General features: G+C 42.9%; 1 protein-coding gene across 1 annotated transcript in view; it reads right to left on the bottom strand.

Annotated features, from left to right (window-relative positions):
- Positions 1 to 19,414, bottom strand: part of CSPP1 (centrosome and spindle pole associated protein 1) — a 411,029-nt gene that overhangs the window by 223,345 nt on the left and 168,270 nt on the right. The window contains exon 14 of the mRNA XM_053715098.1: positions 16,980 to 17,248. Coding sequence (XP_053571073.1) covers positions 16,980 to 17,248 — 269 coding nt within the window. The remainder of the gene's footprint in view (positions 1 to 16,979; positions 17,249 to 19,414) is intronic.

Genomic DNA, 19,414 nt, shown 5'->3' with positions numbered 1-19,414 from the left:
ATCTGTGTGTGCAGGTGACTATTACTGTGCATAATTATTAGGCAACTTAACAAAAAACAAATATATACCCATTTCAATTATTTATTTTTACCAGTGAAACCAATATAACATCTCAACATTCACAAATATACATTTCTGACATTCAAAAACAAAACAAAAACAAATCAGTGACCAATATAGCCACCTTTCTTTGCAAGGACACTCAAAAGCCTGCCATCCATGGATTCTGTCAGTGTTTTGATCTGTTCACCATCAACATTGCATGCAGCAGCAACCACAGCCTCCCAGACACTGTTCAGAGAGGTGTACTGTTTTCCCTCCTTGTAAATCTCACATTTGATGATGGACCACAGGTTCTCAATGGGGTTCAGATCAGGTGAACAAGGAGGCTATGTCATTAAATTTTCTTCTTTTATACCCTTTCTTGCCAGCCACGCTGTGGAGTACTTGGACGCGTGTGATGGAGCATTGTCCTGCATGAAAATCATGTTTTTCTTGAAGGATGCAGACTTCTTCCTGTACCACTGCTTGAAGAAGGTGTCTTCCAGAAACTGGCAGTAGGACTGGGAGTTGAGCTTGACTCCATCCTCAACCCGAAAAGGCCCCACAAGCTCATCTTTGATGATACCAGCCCAAACCAGTACTCCACCTCCACCTTGCTGGCGTCTGAGTCGGACTGGAGCTCTCTGCCCTTTACCAATCCAGCCACGGGCCCATCCATCTGGCCCATCAAGACTCACTCTCATTTCATCAGTCCATAAAACCTTAGAAAAATCAGTCTTGAGATATTTCTTGGCCCAGTCTTGACGTTTCAGCTTGTGTGTCTTGTTCAGTGGTGGTCGTCTTTCAGCCTTTCTTACCTTGGCCATGTCTCTGAGTATTGCACACCTTGTGCTTTTGGGCACTCCAGTGATGTTGCAGCTCTGAAATATGGCCAAACTGGTGGCAAGTGGCATCTTGGCAGCTGCACGCTTGACTTTTCTCAGTTCATGGGCAGTTATTTTGCGCCTTGGTTTTTCCACACGCTTCTTGCAACCCTGTTGACTATTTTGAATGAAACGCTTGATTGTTTGATGATCACACTTCAGAAGCTTTGCAATTTTAAGAGTGCTGCATCCCTCTGCAAGATATCTCACTATTTTTGACTTTTCTGAGCCTGTCAAGTCCTTCTTTTGACCCATTTTGCCAAAGGAAAGGAAGTTGCCTAATAATTATGCACACCTGATATAGGGTGTTGATGTCATTAGACCACACCCCTTCTCATTACAGAGATGCACATCACCTAATATGCTTAATTGGTAGTAGGCTTTCGAGTCTATACAGCTTGGAGTAAGACAACATGCATAAAGAGGATGATGTGGTCAAAATACTAATTTGCCTAATAATTCTGCACTCCCTGTATATATACACACACACACACATATATATATATATATATATATATATATACATATATATATACATACACATACATACACACATATACACTCACCGCCACTTTATTAGGTACACCTGTTCAATTGCTTGGTAACACAAATTGCTAATCAGCCAATCACATGGCAGCAACTAAATGCATTTGAGCATCTAGACATGGTAAAGACGACTTGCTAAAGTTCAAACTGAGCATCAGAATGGGGAAGAAAGGAGATTTAAGTGACTGAACGTGGCATTGTTGTTGTTGCCAGATGGCTGGTCTTTCACGCACAACGATCTCTAGGATTTACAGAGAATGGTTTGAAGAAACAGAACTTATGCTTACTAGATAAATTCCTTTCCTTCCGGATAGAGAGAGTCAACGGCTTCAGTCCTTACAGTTGGGAAATACACCTGGCCACCAAGAGGAGGCAAAGACACCCCAGCCAAAGGCTTAAATAACCCTCCCACTTCCTCATTACCCCAGTTGTTCTGCTGAGGGAACACGGAAAAGCAGGAAAAACATTAGGGTATAAATGGTGCCAGAAGATAAAATAAATAATATGGGACCGCCCATAGATAAGAAAAAACGGGTGGGGGCCGTAGACAAATACACCTGGCCTTCTACAAACTAACCTGTCCGCCGCTGAAAACTGTAGGCATGATGGGGGAGGGGCCGGCCGAGCATGACGGGGGCAGTGGAAGCGGGCATGGCCGTGAGAGAGAGCAACGGAAAGGGGGGGAAGAGAAAAAGAGGTGGGAAGAGAGAGCAAAAGAGAGGGGAAGAGAGAACAAAAGAGAGGGGAAGAGAGAACAAAAGGGGGGGGGAGAGAGCAAAAGGGGGGGGGAGAGAGCAAAAGGGGGGGGAGAGAGGCATGATGGGGACGGGGGCAGCGGCCATGGCCGTGAGAGAGAGTAACAGAAAGGGGGGGGAGAGAAAAAGAGTTGGGAGAGAGAGAAAAAGAGAGGAGAACGAGAGCAAAAGAGAGGGGAAGGAGAGCAAAAGAGAGGGGAAGGAGAGCAAAAGAGAGGGGAAGAGAGAACAAAAGAGAGGGGAAAAGAGAACAAAAGATAGGGGAAGAGAGAACAAAAGGGGGGAGAGAGAACAAAAGGGGGGAGAGAGAACAAAAGAGAGGGGGAGAAAGAGTGCAAAAGAGAGGGGGAGAAAGAGTGCAAAAGAGAGGGGGAGAAAGAGTGCAAAAGAGAGGGGGAGAAAGAGTGCAAAAGAGAGGGGAGAAAGAGTGCAAAAGATAGTGGAGAAAGAGTGCAAAAGAGAGGGGAGAAAGAGTGCAAAAGAGGGGGGAGAGAGAGCAAAAGAGGGGGGAGAGAGAGCAAAAGAGAGGGGGAGAGAGAGCAAAAGAGAGGGAGAGAGAGAGCAAAAGAGAGTGGTGAGAGAGAGAGCGCAAAAGAGAGTGGTGAGAGAGAGAGCGCAAAAGAGGGGGGGAGAGACGGAAAGAGAGCGAAAGAGGGGGGGGAGAAAGAGAGCAAAAGAGAGGGGGAGAGAGAGCGAGAGAGAACAAAAGAGAGGAGGAGAGAGAGGGCAAAAGAGAGGGAGAGCAAGGGGTGGGACCGCTATACTGCAAAAAAAATGGCCCATGTAAACGGGCTTTAGGAATAGTATATACATATATATATATATATATATATATATATATATACACATACACATACATACACACATATACACTTACCGCCACTTTATTAGGTACACCTGTTCAATTGCTTGGTAACACAAATTGCTAATCAGCCAATCACATGGCAGCAACTAAATGCATTTGGGCATCTAGACATGGTGAAGACGACTTGCTAAAGTTCAAACTGAGCATCAGAATGGGGAAGAAAACAAAATTTATGCTTACCTGATAAATTTCCTTCTCTTGTGGTGTATCCAGTCCACGGGTTCATCCATTACTTGTGGGATATTCTCCTTCCCAACAGGAAGTTGCAAGAGGACACCCACAGCAGAGCTGTCTATATAGCTCCTCCCCTAACCCCCACCTCCAGTCATTCGACCGAAGACAAGTAAGAAAAAGGAGAAACTATAGGGTGCAGTGGTGACTGTAGTTTTAAAAATAAAAACACCTGCCTTAAAGTGACAGGGCGGGCCGTGGACTGGATACACCACAAGAGAAAGAAATTTATCAGGTAAGCATAAATTTTATTTTCTCTTGTAAGGTGTATCCAGTCCACGGGTTCATACAGTACTTGTGGGATACCAATACCAAAGCTTTAGGACACGGATGAAGGGAGGGACAAGGCAGGAACTTAAACGGAAGGCACCACTGCCTGCAAGACCTTTCTCCCAAAAATAGCCTCCGAGGAAGCAAAAACATAATTTATGCTTACCTGATAAATTTATTTCTCTTGTAGTGTAGTCAGTCCACGGGTCATCCATTACTTATGGAATATATCTCTTCCTAACAGGATGCTGCAAGAGGATCACCCAGCAGAGCTTGCTACATAGCTCCTCCCCTCACATGTCATATTCAGTCATTCGACCAAAGCAGACGAGAAAGGAGAAACCATAGGGTGCAGTGGTGACTGGAGTTTAATTAAAATTTAGGTCTGCCTTAAAGACAGGGCGGGCAGTGGACTGACTACACTACAAGAGAAATAAATTTATCAGGTAAGCATAAATTATGTTTTCTCTTGTTAAGTGTAGTCAGTCCTCGGGTCATCCATTACTTATGGAATACCAATACCAAAGCTAAAGTACACGGATGAAGGGAGGGACAAGGCAGGAACATTAAACAGAAGGAACCACTGCCTGAAGTACCTTTCTCCCAAAAATAGCCTCCGAAGAAGCAAAAGTGTCAAATTTGTAAAATTTTGAAAAGGTGTGAAGCGAAGACCAAGTCGCAGCCTTGCAAATCTGTTCAACAGAGGCCTCATTTTTAAAGGCCCAGGTGGAAGCCACAGCTCTAGTAGAATGAGCTGTAATCCTTTCAGGAGGCTGCTGTCCAGCAGTCTCATAGGCTAAACGTATTATGCTACGAAGCCAAAAAGAGAGAGAGGTAGCCGAAGCCTTTTGACCTCTTCTCTGTCCAGAGTAAACGACAAACAGGGAAGAAGTTTGACGAAAATCTTTAGTTGCCTGCAAATAGAACTTCAGGGCACGGACTACGTCCAAATTATGCAAAAGTCGTTCCTTCTTTGAAGAAGGGTTAGGACACAGTGATGGAACAACAATCTCTTGATTGATATTCCTGTTAGTAACTACCTTAGGTAAGAACCCAGGTTTAGTACGCAGAACTACCTTGTCTGAATGAAAAATCAGATAAGGAGAATCACAATGTAAGGCAGATAACTCAGAGACTCTTCGAGCCGAGGAAATAGCCATCAAAAACAAAACCTTCCAGGATAACAGCTTGATATCAATGGAATGAAGGGGTTCAAATGGAACGCCTTGAAGAACATTAAGAACTAAGTTTAAGCTCCACGGCGGAGCAACAGTCTTAAACACAGGCTTAATCCTAGTTAAAGCCTGACAAAAAACCTGAACGTCTGGAACTTCAGCCAGACGTTTGTGTAGAAGAATAGACAGAGCAGAAATCTGTCCCTTTAACGAACTAGCAGATAAGCCCTTTTCTAAACCCTCTTGTAGAAAGGACAATATCCTAGGAATCCTAACCTTATTCCATGAGTAACTCTTGGATTCGCACCAATATAAATATTTACGCCATATCTTATGGTAAATTTTTCTGGTAACAGGCTTCCTAGCCTGTATTAAGGTATCAATAACCGACTCCGAGAAGCCACGCTTTGATAGAATCAAGCGTTCAATCTCCATGCAGTCAGCCTCAGAGAAATTAGATTTGGATGTTTGAAAGGACCCTGAATTAGAAGGTCCTGTCTCAGAGGTAGAGACCACGGTGGACATGTCCACTAGGTCTGCATACCAGGTCCTGCGTGGCCACGCAGGCGCTATCAGAATCACCGAAGCTCTATCCTGTTTGATCTTGGCAATCAAACTAGGAAGCATCGGGAATGGTGGAAACACATAAGCCATGTTGAAGACCCAAGGGGCTGTCAGAGCATCTATCAGCACCGCTCCCGGGTCCCTGGACCTGGATCCGTAACAAGGAAGCTTGGCGTTCTGACGAGACGCCATGAGATCCAGATCTGGTTTGCCCCAACGAAGAATCAGTTGAGCAAAGACCTCCGGATGAAGTTCCCACTCCCCCGGATGAAAAGTCTGGCGACTTAGAAAATCCGCCTCCCAGTTCTCTACGCCTGGGATGTAAATCGCTGACAGGTGGCAAGAGTGAGACTCTGCCCAGCGAATTATCTTTGAGACTTCCAACATCGCTAGGGAACTTCTGGTTCCCCCTTGATGGTTGATGTAAGCCACAGTCGTGATGTTGTCCGACTGAAATCTGATGAACCTCAGAGTTGCTAACTGAGGCCAAGCTAGGAGAGCATTGAATATTGCTCTTAATTCCAGAATATTTATTGGGAGGAGTTTCTCCTCCTGAGTCCATAGTCCCTGAGCTTTCAGGGAGTTCCAGACTGCGCCCCAGCCTAGAAGGCTGGCGTCTGTTGTTACAATCGTCCAATCTGGCCTGCGAAAGGTCATCCCCTTGGACAGATGTGGCCGAGAGAGCCACCATAGAAGAGAATCTCTGGTCTCTTGATCCAGACTTAGTAGGGGGGACAAATTTGAGTAATCCCCGTTCCACTGACTTAGCATGCACAATTGCAGCGGTCTGAGATGCAGGCGCACAAATGGTACTATGTCCATTGCCGCTACCATTAAGCCGATTACTTCCATGCACTGAGCTACTAACGGGTGTGGAATGGAATGAAGGACACGACAAGCATTTAGAAGTTTTGATAACCTGGCCACTGTCAGGTAAATTTTCATCTCTACAGAATCTATAAGAGTCCCTAGAAAGAAAACTCTTGTAAGTGGTAATAGAGAACTCTTTTCCACGTTCACCTTCCACCCATGCGATCTCAGAAATGCCAGAACTATCTCTGTATGAGACTTGGCAGTTTGAAAACTTGACGCTTGTATCAGAATATCGTCTAGGTACGGAGTCACCGCTATGCCTCGCGGTCTTAGTACCGCCAGAAGTGAGCCCAGAACTTTTGTAAAGATTCTTGGAGCCGTAGCTAATCCGAAGGGAAGAGCTACAAACTGGTAATGCCTGTCTAGGAAAGCAAATCTTAGGTACCGATAATGATCCTTGTGAATCGGTATGTGAAGGTAGGCATCCTTTAAATCCACTGTGGTCATGTACTGACCCTCTTGGATCATGGGAAGGATGGTTCGAATAGTTTCCATTTTGAATGATGGAACTCTTAAAAATTTGTTTAGGATTTTTAAGTCCAAGATTGGTCTGAAGGTTCCCTCTTTCTTGGGAACCACAAATAGATTTGAATAGAATCCCTGCCCGTGTTCCGTCCGCGGAACTGGGTGGATCACCCCCATTAGTAAAAGGTCTTGTACACAGCGTAGAAACGCCTCTTTCTTTATTTGGTTTGCTGATAACCTTGAAAGATGAAATCTCCCTCGTGGAGGAGAAGTTTGAAGTCCAGGAGATATCCCTGAGATATGATCTCCAACGCCCAGGGATCCTGGACATCTCTTGCCCAAGCCTGGGCGAAGAGAGAAAGTCTGCCCCCCACTAGATCCGTTTCCGGATAGGGGGCCCTCTCTTCATGCTGTCTTGGGGGCAGCAGCAGGTTTCTTGGCCTGCTTGCCCTTGTTCCAGGACTGGTTAACTTTCCAGCCCTGCCTGTAACGAGCAACAGCTCCTTCCTGTTTTGGAGCGGAGGAAGTTGATGCTGCTCCAGCCTTGAAGTTACGAAAGGCATGAAAATTAGACTGTTTGGCCTTTGATTTGGCCCTGTCCTGAGGTAGAGCATGGCCCTTACCTCCCGTAATGTCAGCTATAATTTCTTTCAAGCCGGGCCCGAATAAGGTCTGCCCTTTGAAAGGAATATTAAGCAATTTAGATTTAGAAGTCACGTCAGCTGACCAGGATTTAAGCCATAGCGCTCTGCGCGCTTGGATGGCGAATCCGGAGTTCTTAGCCGTAAGTTTGGTTAAATGTACGACGGCATCAGAAACAAATGCGTTAGCTAGCTTAAGTGCTTTAAGCTTGTTCATAATTTCATCCAATGGAGCTGTGCGAATGGCCTCTTCCAGAGACTCAAACCAGAATGCCGCCGCCGCAGCAGTGACAGGCGCAATGCATGCAAGGGGCTGTAAGATAAAACCTTGTTGAACAAACATTTTCTTAAGGTAACCCTCTAATTTCTTATCCATTGGATCTGAAAAGGCACAACTATCCTCCACCGGGATAGTGGTACGCTTAGCTAAAGTAGAAACTGCTCCCTCCACCTTAGGGACCGTCTGCCATAAGTCTCGTGTGGTGGCGTCTATAGGAAACATTTTCCTAAATATGGGAGGAGGGGAAAAGGGCACACCAGGTCTATCCCACTCCTTGCTAATAATCTCTGTAAGCCTTTTAGGTATAGGAAACACGTCAGTACACACCGGTACCGCATAGTATCTATCCAACCTACATAATTTTTCTGGAATTGCAACCGTGTTACCATCATTCAGAGCCGCTAATACCTCCCCTAGCAATATGCGGAGGTTCTCAAGCTTAAATTTAAAATTAGAAATCTCTGAATCCAGTCTCCCTGGATCAGATCCGTCACCCACAGAATGAAGCTCTCCGTCTTCACGTTCTGCAAACTGTGACGCAGTATCTGACATGGCTCTCACCTCATCCGCGCGCTCTGTCCTTAACCCAGAGCTATCGCGCTTGCCTCTTAATTCTGGCAATTTAGATAATACTTCTGTCATAACAGTAGCCATGTCTTGCAAAGTGATTTGTAAGGGCCTCCCTGATGTACTTGGCGCCACAAAATCACGCACCTCCTGAGCGGGAGGCGAAGGTACTGACACGTGAGGAGAGTTAGTCGACATAACTTCCCCCTCGTTGTCTGGTGATAATTTCTTTACATGTAAAGATTGACTTTTATTTAAAGTAGCATCAATGCAATTAGTACATAAATTTCTATTGGGCTCCACATTGGCCTTTAAACATAGTGAACAAAGAGATTCATCTGTGTCAGACATGTTTAAACAGACTAGCAATGAGACTAGCAAGCTTGGAAATACTTTTCTAAATAAATTTACAAGCAATATAAAAAACGCTACTGTGCCTTTAAGAAGCACAAAAAGCTGTCACAGTTGAAATAACAATGAACCAAAATAGTTATAGCAACCAATTTTTCACAGTAAATGTATTAAGTTAGCAAAGGATTGCACCCACCAGCAAATGGATGATTAACCCCTTAATACCCAAAAACGGATTAACAATTTAATAATTAACGTTTTTCTCACAGTCAAAACACACTGTCACAGGTCTGCTGTGACTGATTACCTCCCTCAAAATGGATTTTGAAGACCCCTGAGCTCTCTAGAGACGATCTGGATCATGGAGGATGAAGTAGACAGATTGTGACTGAATTTTTACTGCGCAAAAAAGCGCTAAAATAGGCCCCTCCCACTCATATTACAACAGTGGGGAAGCTCAGAAAACTGTTTGCAGAAAACAAAGATGGCCATGTGGTAAAAATCATGCCCCAATAAGTTTTATCACCAAGTACCTCACAAAAAACGATTAAACATACATTTGAAAAGTTATGAATTGTTATTAATAAGCCTGCTACCAGTCGCTTTTACTGCAGTTAAGGCTCATACATTATTTCAATATTAACAGTATTTTCAGAGTCAATTCCATTCCTTAGAAAAATACATTCAGTGTACACACACTCATCAGCCTAATACCAGTCGCTATCACTGCATTTAAGGCTGAACTTACTTTACATTGGTATCAGCAGTATTTTCTCAGTCAATTCCATTCCTCAGAAAAATAATTACTGCACATACCTCATTTGCAGGGGGGCCCTGCATGCTATTCCCCTTCTCTGAAGTTACCTCACTCCTCAGATGAGAACAGCCAGTGGATCTTAGTTACGTCTGCTAAGATCATAGAAAACGCAGGCAGATTCTTCTTCTAATGCTGCCTGAGAATAAACAGCACACTCCGGTGCCATTTAAAATAACAAACTTTTGATTGTAGAAATAAACTAAGTTAAAAAACACCACAGACCTCTCACAGCGACCTATCTAGTTAGGCTGCAAGAGAATGACTGAATATGACATGTGAGGGGAGGAGCTATGTAGCAAGCTCTGCTGGGTGATCCTCTTGCAGCTTCCTGTTAGGAAGAGATATATTCCATAAGTAATGGATGACCCGTGGACTGACTACACTTAACAAGAGAAAGTATCAAATTTGTAGAATTTAGAAAAAGTATGAAGCGAAGACCAAGTCACCGCCTTACAAATCTGTTCAACTGAGGCCTCATGTTTAAAAGCCCAAGTGGAAGCCACAGCTCTAGTAGAATGAGCTGTAATTCTTTCAGGAGGCTGCTGGCCGGCAGTCTCATAAGCTAACCGGATTATGCTTCTCAGCCAAAAAGAAAGAGAAGTTGCCGAAGCCTTTTGGCCTCTCCTCCTCCCAGAGTAAACAACAAACAATGCAGATGTTTGACGAAAATCCTTAGTAGCTTGTAAATAAAACTTTAAAGCACGAACCACGTCAAGATTGTGTAACAGGCGTTCCTTCTTTGAAGAAGGATTAGGACACAGTGACGGAACAACAATTTCCTGATTGATATTCTTATTGGATACTACCTTAGGAAGAAACCCAGGTTTGGTACGTAAAACTACCTTATCTACATGGAAGATCAGATAAGGGGAATCACACTGTAAGGCAGATAGCTCAGAAACTCTTCGAGCCGAAGAGATAGCTACTAAGAACAGAACTTTCCAAGATAAAAGCTTGATATCTATGGAATGCAAAGGTTCAAATGGAACCCCTTGAAGAACTTTAAGAACTAAATTTAAACTCCATGGCGGAGCAACAGGTTTAAACACAGGCTTGATTCTAACTAAAGCCTGACAAAACGCCTGAACGTCTGGAACATCAGCCAGACGCTTGTGTAAAAGAATAGACAGAGCAGAGATCTGTCCCTTTAGGGAACTAGCTGATAATCCCTTTTCCAATCCATCTTGGAGAAAAGATAAAATCCTAGGAATCCTGACCCTACTCCATGAGTAACCCTTGGATTCACACCAATGAAGATATTTACACCATATCTTATGATAAATTTTCCTGGTGACAGGCTTTCGAGCCTGAATCAAGGTATCAATGACCGACTCGGAGAAACCACGTTTTGATAAAAATCAAGCGTTCAATCTCCAAGCAGTCAGACGCAGAGAAATTAGATTTGGATGTTTGAATGGACCTTGAAGTAGAAGGTCCTGCCTCAGCGGCAGAGTCCATGGTGGAAAGGATGACATGTCCACCAGATCTGCATACCAAGTCCTGCGTGGCCACGCAGGTGCTATCAAAATCACTGAAGCTCTCTCCTGCTTGATCTTGACAATCAGACGAGGGAGGAGAGGAAATGGTGGAAACACGTAAGCCAGGCTGAAGGACCAGGGCACTGCTAGAGCATCTATCAGTGCTGCCTGGGGATCCCTTGACCTGGACCCGTAACAAGGAAGCTTGGCGTTCTGACGAGACGCCATCAGATCCAGTTCCGGCTTGCCCCATAGTTGAATCAGCTGGGCAAATACCTCCGGATGAAGTTCCCACTCCCCCGGATGAAAAGTCTGCCGACTTAGAAAGTCCGCCTCCCAGTTCTCCCCTCCTGGGATATGGATAGCTGAGAGATGGCAAGAGTGAACCTCTGCCCATAGAATTATCCTGGAAACCTCCATCATTGCCAGGGGGCTTCTTGTTCCCCCCTGATGGTTGATATAGGCTACAGTCGTGATACTGTCCGACTGAAATCTGATGAATCTGACCGCAGCTAGCTGAGGCCAGGCTTGAAGAGCATTGAATATCGCTCTAAGTTCCAGAATGTTTATCGGAAGGAGGGCTTCCTCCTGAGTCCACGAACCCTGAGCCTTCAGGGAGTTCCAGACTGCGCCCCAGCCCAGAAGGCTGGCATCTGTCGTCACTATAGTCCACTCTGGCCTGCGGAAACTCATTCCCCTGGACAGATGGACCCGAGATAACCACCAGAGAAGAGAATCCCTGGTCTCTTGATCCAGATTTAACAGAGGAGACAAATCTGTGTAGTCCGCATTCCACTGTTTGAGCATGCAAAGTTGTAGTGGTCTGAGATGTAGGCGGGCAAACGGAACTATGTCCATTGCCGCCACCATTAGGCCGATCATTTCCATACACTGAGCCACTGACGGCCGATAAGTGGAATGAAGAACACGGCAGGAAGTTAGAACTTTGATATCCTGACCTCTGTCAGAAAAATTTTCATTTCTACTGAATCTATCAGAGTTCCTAGGAAGGAAACTCTTGTGAGAGGAGAAAGAGAACTCTTTTCTCTGTTCACTTTCCACCCGTGAGACCTCAGAAAGGCTTGAACAATGTCCGTATGGGACTTGTCGATTTGAAAAGTCGACGCCTGGATCAGAATGTCGTCTAGGTAAGGAGCCACCGCTGTGCCCTGCGGCCTTAGAACCGCCAGAAGGGACCCTAGAACCTTCGTAAAGACTCTTAGCGCCGTGGCTAACCCAAAGGGAAGAGCCACAAACTGGTAATGCCTGTCTAGGAAGGCGAACCTGAGGAACTGATGATGCTTTCTGTGAATCGGATGTGGAGATAAGCATCCTTTAAGTCCACGGTAGTCATATATTGCCCCTCCTGGATCATAGGGAGGATGGTTCGGATTGTCTCCATCTTGAAGGAAGGGACCCTGAGAAATTTGTTTAGGATCTTGAGATCCAAGATTGGTCTGAAAGTTCCCTCTTTTTTGGGAACGATAAACAGGTTTGAATAGAAACCCTGCCCCTGTTCCTCTCTTGGAACTGGGTGGATCACTCCCATAACCAGTAGGTCTTGAACGCAACGTAATAATGCCTCTCTCTTTATCTGGTTTGCAGATAATTGTGAGAGATGAAATCTCCCCTTTGGAGATGAACCTTTGAATTCCAGAAGATATCCCTGGGAAACAATCTCTAGTGCCCAGGGGTCCTGGACGTCTCTTGCCCAAGCCTGGGCGAAGAGAGAAAGTCTGCCCCCGACTAGATCCGCTCCCGGATCGGGGGGCTACTCCTTCATGCTGTCTTAGAGGCAGCAGCAAGCTTTTTGGCCTGCTTCCCTTTGTTCCAAGTCTGGTTAGGTCTCCAGACTGGTTTGGACTGGGCGAAATTTCCCTCTTGTTTTGCATTAGAGGAAGCTGAAGCTGCGCCACCCTTGAAGTTTCGAAAGGAACGAAAATAATTCTGTTTGGTCCTTAATTTATTAGACCTATCCTGAGGAAGGGCATGACCTTTTCCTCCGGTAATGTCAGAGATGATCTCCTTCAGGCCAGGCCCGAATAGGGTCTGTCCCTTGAAGGGGATGTGAAGAAGCTTAGACTTTGAAGAAACGTCTGCTGACCAGGACTTAAGCCATAGCGCCCTACGCGCCAGAATGCCAAAACCTGAATTCTTAGCCGTTAGCTTGGTTAAATGAAAAACGGCATCAGAAATAAAGGAATTAGCTAACTTAAGAGCTTTAATCCTGTCTAAGATATCATCTAACGGGGTCTCCACCTGTAGAGCCTCCTCAAGAGACTCAAACCAAAAAGCTGCTGCAGCAGTAACTGGAGCAATGCATGCAAGAGGCTGGAGAATAAAACCTTGATGAATTAAAATTTTCTTAAGGAGACCCTCCAATTTTTTATCCATAGGATCTAGGAAAGCACAACGGTCCTCGACAGGGATAGTTGTACGCTTAGCTAGAGTAGAAACAGCTCCCTCCACCTTAGGGACCGTCTGCCATGAGTCCCGTATGGCGATATCTATGGGAAACATCTTTTTAAAAGCAGGAGGGGGAGAGAACGGCACATCTGGTCTATCCCATTCCTTAGTAATAATTTCCGAAAACCACTTAGGGACTGGAAATACATCAGTGTAAACAGGTACTGCAAAGTATTTTCCATTTTACACAATTTCTCTGGAATTACAATGGGGTCACAGTCACCCAGAGTCGCTAAAACCTCCCTGAGCAATAAGCGGAGGTGTTCGAGCTTAAATTTAAACGCTGTCATTTCAGAATCGGACTGAAGTAAAGCCTTCCCTGAATCTGAAATGTCACCCTCAGATAGAAGCTCCCTTGCACCGGCTTCGGAGCCTAGTGAGGGTATATCGGACACAGCTATTAAAGCGTCAGAAAGCTCTGTATTTGTTCTAGCCCCAGAGCTGTCTCGCTTTCCTTGTAACCCTGGCAGTTTGGACAATGCCTCTGTGAGGGTAGAAGTCATAACTGCCGCCATGTCCTGTAAGGTAAACAAATTAGACGCGCTAGATGTACTTGGCGTCACTTGGGTGGGAGTTATAGGTTCTGACACATGGGGAGAGCTAGATGGCATAACCTCCCTTTTGTCAGTCTGAGAATTCTCTGGTGATAAATCTTTAAAAGCCATAATATGGTCTTTATAGTTTATAGATACTTCAGTACATTTGGTGCACATTCTAAGAGGGGGTTCCACAATGGCTTCTAAACATATTGAACAAGGAGTCTCCTCTATGTCAGACATGTTTAACAGACTAGTAATGACACCAGCAAGCTTGGAAAACACTTTAATAAATGTGATACAGCAATTAAACAAAAACGGTACTGTGCCTTTAAGAGAAAAAAACTAGCACTTAAACTGCAAAACAGTGTTAAAATGTAGTAAAGACTTCAAAATTTTTACAGTGTGAGTAAGGGACTAAAGCAACATCGCACCCACTTGCAAATGGATGATTAACCCCTTAGCCCCCAAACCGGATTTAAAAAACGTCAACCACCGGTAAAAAACAGATAAGCACCTTGTCCCAGCTCTGCTGTGGCTCCTACCTGCCCTCAAATACGATTAGGGAAGAAATAAGACCTCTATAGTGATCCAGAGGACTCCTCTAGGGAAGCTGGATGTCTCAGTCTGAAAGAAACTGCGCAACAGAAGCGCCAAAATAGGCCCCTCCCACCATGTACTCGATGTCAGAGGGGCCTTAAGGAAATACTTCTAGGAGTACCTAACTATGCCACGTGGAAAACTAGGCCCCCAACTAAAGACTGATCACCCTTTGAGAAAAAGCGTCCCATTTATGAAACATATAAACGTTTTGTCACTAATTAATATGAGTATGAACATGAGTATTACCCCATTTTGTAAGCATGATCCCAGTCGTTGTAAAATCACTGCATCTAGCTTACCTCAATATACACAAAGGTCTGACAGCATTTTCTAGACTAATCCTTTCTCTAGAAATAAAATACTGAACATACCTCAAAGCAGGTAATCTGCAGACCTTCCCCCAACTGAAGTTATCCCATACTCTTCAGTTATGTGTGAGAACAGCAATGGACCTTAGTTACAAACTGCTAAGATCATCAACCTCCAGGTTGCCTGAGAGTAAACTTCCATTTCTGCCTGAGAGTAAAACAGCACAACGCCGGCACCGTTTAAAAATAACAAACTCTTGATTGAAGGCAAAACTACACTAAGTCACCACATATCTCTTATACTTCCTATCCTGTCGAGAGTTGCAAGAGAATGACTGGAGGTGGGGGTTAGGGGAGGAGCTATATAGACAGCTCTGCTGTGGGTGTCCTCTTGCAACTTCCTGTTGGGAAGGAGAATATCCCACAAGTAATGGATGAACCCGTGGACTGGATACACCTTACAAGAGAAATATTTATACAGGTATATTACATAACACAGTGGTGATTAACCTCATGGTTGCCAGAGTATTATTTAGCACTGTGCTGTTATATAGGAGTTAGTTATAAACCCTATACTTATCTGCATTGTGTTTTTACATTTTTTATTTCATTTTCATTTTGAAGGGACATTTACATGCTTTGTATGAATTAAATTAAACTGCTGTTTTCTTATGCTGGTATTTTTGTTCTGTTTCAGTGCATAACTCCCTCCTTTTAAACAAAAAATGGTGGCTGTCATAAAATACATACCAAAAACTTTAGATTTCTTGGGAACAGCCCTATGCATTGGGAGCCCAGCTGTATCAATTGCTGCAAAGGAGGGAGTTATGCAGTCAAGCAGAACAAAAATAACAGAATCTGAAGTTGAAAACACGTGTTTTCCCCAGCACCCGATGTCCTGATCTGAATCATAAGAGATCAGTCATTGCTGACAGCACTTACAGAGCCTTGCTGTTCAGTCAACCGGTCCAGTGTGTTCCAGTGGTGCTGTCACTGCTGTGTAGTGGGTGGTCCATAGATAGTGCTGTTTGCATCATGGGAATTGTAGTTTCCAGCCACAAGCCTGAAAACTAATTACCTGTACTACTGCAAATTAGCAAACGCTAAAATTAGCCAGCAGATTAAAAGCAGTCAACACTCTGCAACTGCATAAGGGAGTCCTTATGCAGTTGCAGAGTGTTTACTGCTTTTAATCTGCAAACACAACGATAATTATACATTTTGCATGTGTGCTTGATCTTAATAGGGAAAAGTGGTGGGCAGTGTCAGAGGTAGAACGTCTGGACCCAAATTGCACCCCTGGCTGTGATCACTCATCCCTGCATTTCTCTCCAGTCCAAACTACAACTCTCCAGTGCAAAGCCTTCCCCTTATTTTCCCCGGCGTCTCTTATTTTCCCCTGCGCCCCAGGCTACTTCCCCCTTTGCCCGCCCCTAAAAAGGGCCCTGTACTTACCCCACAAACTCAGTCATCCTGCATGGTCCCAGTCTCCAGACCATGTACAGTACATCTCACTTCCATCTCTGAGACCTAACTGTCTGTTCCAGCAGCTTCTCTGCTCTCCTCTGTACCTCGTCTCTGAACTGAAGCCCACGATGCTCCTCCTCACACACACAGCTTTTAGTGTGCGAGTGTCAAGTGACAGTTGGCTCTCGCACACTAAGAGCTGTGCGGTTAGGAAAGCTATGGGCTGGCCTGTAGGTGGCGCTGAAGGTAATGCAGGCTGAAAGTGGAAAGGGCTTTTGCCTATACTTCTATCTATCGCACTGCACAGCATGTGCGATTGATAGAAGTATTAGGCAAAAGCCAATTCCACACTTCAGCCTAAAGAATTAAAAACTGTAATTTTAATGTGTTTTAGTCAAAACTGCAGTGGAGCCTGGAGGATTTTTTTATTTAGTCAACAAATAAAGTTTAAAAATTTAATTATTTTTTTTATTTCTCACTCTTTTTTTTTTTTTGTTCTCAAGTGCTCCTATAGAGGAGCCTCCACTGGCTCTACGATCACTTTTTTGCAGTTAACGCCGGGTTTGTAAAAACCCGTAATACCAGGGCTGTCTGTAAGTCAGCGGTGAGCATAAACTACTCGTTCGCACAGCATAGCCTCTAACGCAAAACTCGTAATCTAGGTGACAGTATGTATAAGACTATTGAAGATGTATTATAGATGTGTAAATCATTTTAACTTTCTGCAAATCAAGACACATTTCATACCGAATATATCTCAATATAGCCTCTGAACAGATTGATAAAAAAAAATACCTGGGAGCAACAATTTCCCCTAGTGCACTTGAAAGTCCTCTGTGGAATTCTTCATTTGCAGGAAAATTACTAGCAGGTACAACTACCTCCGGAACAGGGGTTTGGAAAGCTACTCTTGGTCGGCCTGGAGGGGCCTTATCCTCAAACGCAGGCTTCTGATCCCTCCTCCCTGTTTTTTCTGACTCATAGGCTCCAGGCCGGTAAGGAACATTTCGATCAGGTACATCTTGATGGCGATTCACTGCCCCAAACTGCCGAAGCCTGTCAGGCTGTAAAGAGACAAAAACAGCACAACAAGAAGATTTCCTCTTCAGTACTTTAAAGTACTTTATTGTTACAATCATAAAAACATTTTTGGTATTGACTAATGTTGCATACTCAGTGCTGAAATGTAGTGCTAAAAATAAATACACAAAGCGCCTCCTAAAAGGCTAAGACACTAGTAGTGACAAGATTATTTAAATAAAAAATATATTGAAATTCTATAGGGGTATATAAAATATTTTATAAGCTACTTATAGCTAAAATATACAAACAAGATACAAAAGTGGATCCACTTAAAATTAACAATAAAATATGCATATATCTATATAAAAAACAATACAATTACTGACTAAGTTTGAATAGCAGTTTTGCACTATGTTATATTTGTTTTATTACAGGTATATCTTTGAATGAATTGATCCCTGAGACATAGGATCCATTTCTGTATTTTTTCATCGTTTACACACAGGAATAACTTTTTAGGAGCATCTCTTCACATCTTGTATTCACATAAGGGTCACTTTATAAGTGTGCTATTCACTTTAACACATCCTAAATATTCATTTGGATTATTTTTTTACATTTTTTCCTTTTTCTTTTTTCATTTTTGTGTACACACATTTTTGATTATTCACGCCCACTTCATCACATCATCTTTTCAGGATTTTTGGATATTCACAATAATTTTTGAAATTTGATTTGAAAACCACTACGTTTTTCTTTTTTACACACTTCATCATTTCACCGTTTATCGAGGGATATATAAGGATAACTGTTTTAAAATAGAATCTTCATATTGGACATTCACTCTCTGGAAAGAATTTAAAGTTTGGGACCTACATATTTATGGACACCTACTCAGTAAATTGATGTTTTTATATTTATTTTTTATCCAACCATCAACAGCTGTTTTATTGTAATTTATTTTGTGATTAAGATTGTATATTGTTGTGGTTTTTAACCACAATTGTATTGTTTTTTATATAGATATATGCATATTTTATTGTTAATTTTAAGTGGATCCACTTTTGTATCTTGTTTGTATATTTTAGCTATAAGTAGCTTATAAAATATTTTATATACCCCTATAGAATTTCAATATATTTTTTATTTAAATAATCTTGTCACTACTAGTGTCTTAGCCTTTTAGGAGGCGCTTTGTGTATTTATTTTTAGCACTACATTCACCTTTTTGGGGGCGCTGGTACCCACAATACTAGGAGCTACAGACACAAGGTTGAGCGCTGTCAGATTTTAACAGATTTTTAGCAGTGCTGAAATGTATTTTATTATTTTTATAAGTAAAATGATAACTTTTTTTAAAAAAAATTCCAGTCCATTTATTTGGGTCCTTTTAAACAACAACTAAAAAAAATACTCTAACACTACTGATTTACATTATTAAAGGAATTCTGTAAGACGTATAAACACATCTTTGATCTAAGACTCAAAGTAAGATCTTCAGTCTCCTTCTATCTTAGTATATCCCAAGCTGTTCTGTCTCCTGTATTAACAGCCCTGCAAAATATCCTGGTACTTAAATATACAGCTCTCTCTTAATAACCCTTTATATTCCCAAGTGGAAATCAGAGTCATACACTGTATCATAACATTGGTTTAAACCTTTAAATTGCTTAGAAAGAACAATGTAGAAGGTTTTCTAAAAATGGTGACCTTGATCCATATTTCGGCATTTTGATCTTGGAGATTTCCTAGATACACAGGGTGAGCCTTACTAGGACACACAAGGTGTCCCAGCTGATTCCCTTTACTGTCTCAAATAGTATGTGATGGATTGTGCAGGGGATTAAGTGGCATGAAGAACACCTCATTCCTTCAGTATAAGTTTTATTTAAAATATCATCCTCACTATCCTACCCATGCAATTCATTATACAAATAATCTGATTTAAATAGACATGAAATCAAAAACTTTTCTTTTGTGATTCAGATAGACCATACATATTTAAACAATTTTCCAATTGACTTCTATTATCAATTTTGCTTCATTCTCTTGGTATCGTTAAATTAAGAAGCAGCAATGCACTACTGGGAGCTTGCTGAACACATTAGTAAGCCAATGAAAAGAGGCATATATGTGCAGCCACCAATCATCAGCTAGCTCCCAGCTCCTAAGCCTACCTAGGTTTAGTATGCTTTTTAACAAAGGAT

The sequence above is a fragment of the Bombina bombina genome, chromosome 5 (assembly GCF_027579735.1).
Source record: "Bombina bombina isolate aBomBom1 chromosome 5, aBomBom1.pri, whole genome shotgun sequence".
NCBI lineage: Eukaryota > Metazoa > Chordata > Amphibia > Anura > Bombinatoridae > Bombina > Bombina bombina.
The sequence above is the reverse complement of the archived record's forward strand: the minus strand, read 5'-3'. Positions and strand labels throughout refer to the sequence as shown.